The 6,147-nt window shown below is 38.0% G+C and overlaps 1 protein-coding gene across 2 annotated transcripts; it reads left to right on the forward strand.

The window, feature by feature from the left end:
• Positions 1 to 243: 243 nt before the first annotated feature.
• MS3_00005700 (uncharacterized protein) lies at positions 244 to 6,147 on the forward strand. 2 transcript variants are annotated; one of them, XM_051213798.1, is made up of 3 exons: positions 244 to 1,051; positions 4,043 to 4,845; positions 5,290 to 6,147. In XM_051213798.1, coding segments are annotated over exons 1-2 (804 nt in total). In that variant the 5' UTR covers positions 244 to 1,049; the 3' UTR covers position 4,845; positions 5,290 to 6,147. The 2 variants fall into 2 exon arrangements, with proteins under 2 accessions (XP_051069800.1, XP_051069801.1); XM_051213799.1 differs by having other exon boundaries at positions 244 to 823; positions 918 to 6,147.

Raw genomic sequence — 6,147 nt, forward strand, 5'->3', positions numbered from 1 at the left:
TACACTTGTAGTTTTGTGTGTGATAGACTTCAGCTGTAAACAAGTATTGTTACTTTATTACTGGACGAAGAGAATTATGGATCGATCGGTGGATTGAGTGAGATGGCCTTCACAAAGCCCTATCATATCAAAACCACTTTCACTCGGCTTTCAGAAATTACCTACTAACCGATATAGACATCTTTTACATTAAGAGACAAAACAATCATATAAATTATTATATACATCAAGTTTTAATGATCATATTAATTATATATTACGGATTTATGGAAACGTTCTCAAAGTAAATTGGTGTTGTGAGTATTGAGACAAATACTGGACACTCAACTGTTATTGGTATAAAGTTTAAAACTAAACCACTAGCAAATTGGTGATATGATCCTATCACAGCGTATTATAAACACTGTTTCACATTAAATTCATGACAAGTATTTCTATTGTTAACCACTCAAATATAATGTACTCCTGTGTGTTTGATAGAAATTATACTGGTTTTCAAAGATGATAGGACGTCAGTTTTGCTATTCGTTCATAAGTTAAATATGAAGCTTGCAACCTTGATTGGCCGTCGGAACATATTTTAAGGACAGTGAATCTAAGAATCCATTGGCCTAAAAATTAGTGGCAACCTCAATGTCTATTTGCTGTTTTGTACGCAATAAAAACTATCCAATTCCTTACTTTGCCATTCTTGATTGCTGAATAATTTAAGCCACTGAAAATCCCAGCAAGTGATTATCACCTTAATCTCGACCTATCACTGATACGTGCATGTGAGTATGACCCAATAAGCGAGAATCAAGTAGAAGTAGATGCACCAATGGTAAATCTAATCAAGCTAACATTCTTTTGACCTACCAATCATTCAGTATTCGTATATAATTCGTTCATTTTCGAGGTTTTTCACTTACTTTCAGCGCTTCCAGCAATTTTTGTGTTGACGATTGTTAGAATGAGGTGGAATTCATTTTTCGCAACCCGCCCAAAAGAGTTGGTTCCGGAGTTTACGTACTTGGGGTATATCGTAAAATTAAACGTCTTCTGTAATAATGTGAGTTAAACATTGTTTGTAGACAACTTCTACTTGGTTTGTGCGTATTTTTTAATTAAGTTTAGCATTGTTATGTGTTTATGACAAGCTCTCGGGTATAGTTCACTTAAACTAGTTAATAGGGTCGTTATTTTGTGAAATGACTTCTGCTATAATTCGTCCAAGGGATTAGATTATTTTCTTGGGTTTCAGCAGCTGGTTGTGTTTCATGATTCGTGGCCCTACATAATATACCCCAATTTTGGTTTCTTTATTCCAAATTCACTTACACGTTTTTATTGCTAAAAAATAAATAAGTTCCTGTCCTATCATTTCACCTTTTACCGCCTGGTTTCTCTTGGTTTTACGCTGATTTATGCTGGTAGCCTAGTCACATCGGTTTTCATGTTTACTGAATTCAATTTCGAGACTAGTTCTAAGGGTGCTACTAGTCTTAACTTTCATATACCGACCCAATGTTTTTGGGTCTCATATTGACGTATGGATAGTTCAGTTTCACAGTATTTTTAATGTCAGTTTTCGTCGTATTTGTTAGTGGTCATAAAATTCTGTAGTCCCAACGAAGATTTTTTGTGGATAATGATATGAGCTATTTATTGTTGTCCCGAAATCCACTGCCTTATTTTCACGTCAATAGACAAACATAAGCATAATAAGTATACGTATGTAACAATCTCGTAGTAGTACGTACATTTATTTATACGTCGAATATATATCGCACCGCTATATGCTCCGTAATGCTTTGGAAATATGAAGATTTGAATAAAGGTAATAAGCACATATCCTGTCACATCTGCAGAACAGTGCTTACATACTACAAAACCATCCAATAAGCACTAAAATTGGGCGTGTAGTAGTTATTAGGTCGGGCTGTTTGTTGATCTTTTCAGTGCAATAACAAGTGCACGCATTACATCTGTGCAACCAATGATCATTGTTGTGAGCTATGCTGGTCAGCGTACGAACCCGGCTAAAGATAAAAGCTCCACAACCAAACCATCTAGCTCAGAGAACAAAACTCCACCAAAATCATCCACCTGAGCTACAAATCTCCATAGTGTGACTAAGACAATTGTTTTATGATTTAGGCTTCATCGTTATGCTTCGTTAGCGGTCAATAACTTGGCAAATATGCATCAGTCCAAGTTGCCACACACCAACACAGCAAGATGAAATATGAAGTTATGTTTGAATTATTTCTTGTAAAGAGGAGCACTGACTAGTTTTGTAGCTCAGTATCCAAGGAAAGAAAATAAATCCATCTGCCCTGGTGTGACTATTTTTAAGGCTACCCACCAGCTCCAACAACTGATCACAATTATCGCACACACCCTAGCTAAATTGTCTGTACTTAACATAACTCAGTTCACTAGTCGATGACTACGTGGGCTGGCGTTACTTTTCCATTTTGTCATCCCTAACTTTCACCCTACTCATACACCGATCAATATAGTAGTGGTTGGACGCTTATTAATTTATTTAAACACGTAAGCATTGGTACAAGAAGGCACCAGTTGGATATGCGCCACACAAGTCACTTGGTTTGTGTGGGCTGTGATACTGCCCGGGTGCCCAGACCAAAGCAGTTGATTTTCTTAAGTGGACCACACCCAGAGCCTTTGACCCAAAGATCTAATCCACAAAGCCATGGAGCAACGTGGGGAGGTGCAGTCCCATGGTAGCCGGTGACCAATAATTGGTTCATACGCCATTTGTTCCTTCAGAATACTGGAGCCCATGTGCACCAATGGTTTAGAATCAGGGTTTTCCAACTTCCCTAGGTCCAACCTCTATACCCACCAGCCCGATTCAAACGCTGGACATTCGCTTTCATACTTTCATTTTCGTAAACAACAGAGCCACCACGAGAAGGTAGTAAGATTTTGTGGTCGGTGGCTCTATACGCGTGGCCATATGAGAGCATTTCGAGTGGGAGAGCGGACTCTCCCCACCCTCGGCCGTATCAGGGCATTTGGGGGCCAAGAAAAGAATCATTCCTAATTGCTGCTTTCTAGGTAACAATTGTCATTCCAAAGCGTCGTAGTTATGATACGTTTTAGGCGTATATCTATAGTTTGGACGTGATTGGTAAGTGTGGACTACCTGGTCGGGATCTGCGAGATGATAGCAACCGATGGTTAGAGACCTTGAATGACATGGCTCAAATTCGTTTGGAATGGCGCCGGTACATCAACTCTTTGTGTTCTCCTAGATCCTAATCTTCTGAATTCTTTGTGTCCCCTTTTTCCTCTTTCCAAATTTATTTCACTGGATTATACTCCTTGAATAACATCTTCATACCCTAATGTTTCCGATTACTGTTTATACCCTTACTACGTCTACCACTATGGGATTTTAATCGACAACTGCATCTCTGTGCTAATGTGGTATGGCAACTCGAACTGAGGTACGTTCTTACGAAGTTCTACGTTGTTACTGACTGATCCACCGACCCGGTTAAAGCTTGACATGTATCATTCTTGTTACAGCTAGATTTTCCATAATCGCGAATCAATACCGGTAAATACGCAGCCCAACCCAGCGACATCAGTCAGCAGGTTCATAAAATCACTAAGCAAGAACCGGGAATGTAAGTGGCAATGTTACTGCTTATTCTATGAAATTGAGTAATTTCTGGTAGGTCCGTTACCATGTTCTGTAATAATACGGATATTATTCCTGACTGTCTACTTGGGTTCAGTGAGAATTATATGACTGCCTTACATCAAGTTATTGGAATTGTAAAGCATAGCCACTAATATCGTTTTAAACATACCCTTCCCTATGGACTATTATAAAAAGATATTCTCAGGAAGGTATATAAATAATTCATGATCACTCTAGCAAATTCGTAACGTATACTTTCTTGCATGGGTGATGTATTGACTTTTTATTATAATCATATTCATACTAGACAAGTTCGTCTTTGTTATTTATGCCGTTTGCCTCCAAGTTTACGTATCTTTAATTTTCGCATTTGTGTTACTTCAGGGACGGTTATATACACGCTGGTCAAGTCCTTCCAGCCCAAACTATTCTACAGCCGTTGCAACAGCCTTTGATAATGGATGCAAACGGTGCTGCTCAACCAACTACATTCGCCGTCCAGGCCAGTGATGGTAGCCTAATCCCAGTTCAACTAGCTACGTCTGCTGGTGGGGGTCAGGTTATCATGTTCCTTCCAAGTGCAGCTCAGCAAACAATTTACACAACTCAGCCTATAGTGTCTGCTGCAACCACTTCTTTGGACGCTAATCTTACTTCGGCTCAAGGGCAGATTATAGGGACAACAGTTGAAGACGAAACTCACATACTTCAACAATTACAGCAGTCTTCGCAAGTCCAGGTTATTCATCAGACCCAGTCTGGATTATCTCAAGCCGTTTCAAACACTCAAGTTGTCCAGGTTTCTAGTCCGCAACCTGAAACTGCTATCGGTCAGCAGGGAATGTCCACACAAGCATCCTCAACAATATCACCTGGTCTTACTCCTGGTGGTGAAGAACCTCTTTACGTTAATGCTAAACAGTACCACAGGATTCTAAAGCGTCGCCAAGCACGAGCGAAATTAGAGGCACAAGGCCGCATTCCGAAGGAAAGGCGGAAGTATCTTCATGAGTCCAGACATAAGCATGCTATGAACCGCATACGAAGCTCTGGTGGTCGGTTCTTTTCTGTACCGTCTTATTCTGATGCAAATAACAGTACTGCCTCGACCTCTTCCAGCAATTCATCAGCGATAACTTCCTTCCAAACAAATGAGGATTGTAAAACTAAGATTTTGTCTAATTGACGTGAGTTGATTCTCCTTTATATACTTCCTACGTTATTATTCGCATTTCATAGATTATGTGTATGAGACTCCCATTTGTGCAAAATATCTGTCTACGGGTCTTTTCGTACAACTGTTGCTAAGTTGTAATTTCAGATGTATTCCAATCTTGAATTTAGAAATGGTCACAGGTCTTGTCAGTTTGAGGTACTTGCAATATGTTAACTAATGGATATGGGTCTAATAAGCGTCTTTTCTATCTTCAACCATTCGTTCATTAATTTGAAAACAGAAGCTAAATCTCTGAATAGTCTTTACATCAGTTTCAACCCTAAACATTTTTTAAAGGAAGATGTTCCGTGATTTCACGGTACTATTTTCCCATTTTCATGTATTTAACCGCTATACAAGTAAATTGCAGTTTTTTCGCAAGATATTAATCGTCTTTGTGTTATTACATTCCCAGATCCTGATTATACGCTGCTAATTACCCCTTGGATTCAACTTTTCGACAATCTGGAAAATGATCCACCCCCCTTAGAGATTAAAATATGTTAAATTATTACTTGTATACAAGCTGGAGTACTGAGTATATTCATATTATTGCCTGGATAAACGTTGGTAATGATTATACAACTTTTGGAAGTGCCCATATTGATTATCTTGTCATTGTTATCATAACCTCAGTTTTGTACACATCTATTTTCTATATGGTATTTCCTATATTCTCCGCATGCTTGTCTGTAAATATTTATTAAGACTTGAAACTTTTTCCTATAAAGTTGAATCTTTTGTTTTAACTTTACTGTCTTTATATTTACGATACTAATGATCTTATTTACACAAAGATAAATACACTCGTTTTTTTCTTTTCTATTAAAAAATATTTTTCCAAATAGTTTTGTTTTTTATACATTCTGCTAACATTTAAATCGACGTGTTTTGTATCCCAAATCCTGGCTAGTGATATCGGTCGACATGGTCCGTTAGCTTTGATAACGTCAATTTACGTACTATGGGCTTTAGTGGCTTTACAAAAATGTAATAATGGAGTTGCACTTTATCGATGTCACTATTTCGCCAGCACAGTTAATGATGAATTTTTGAGAGATGAAACCTTTGGATGTAAATAGCATAAGTGGGCTTATTATCCATATAATTGAGTCGATCTAACAAGATGAGTGTAAGTTTTTGGATAACACAGTAACACTGGATCCCATTAGGCTAAGTAATGAGTTACTAGGTTACATCTCTTTTTGTGTAAACATCATTAAGGGCCCTAAAACTGCATTAATTGTTAAAACCTATAATATTTCAAACCTGC

The sequence above is a fragment of the Schistosoma haematobium genome, chromosome 3 (genome assembly GCF_000699445.3).
Source record: "Schistosoma haematobium chromosome 3, whole genome shotgun sequence".
In the NCBI taxonomy this organism is placed as follows: Eukaryota; Metazoa; Platyhelminthes; class Trematoda; order Strigeidida; family Schistosomatidae; genus Schistosoma; species Schistosoma haematobium.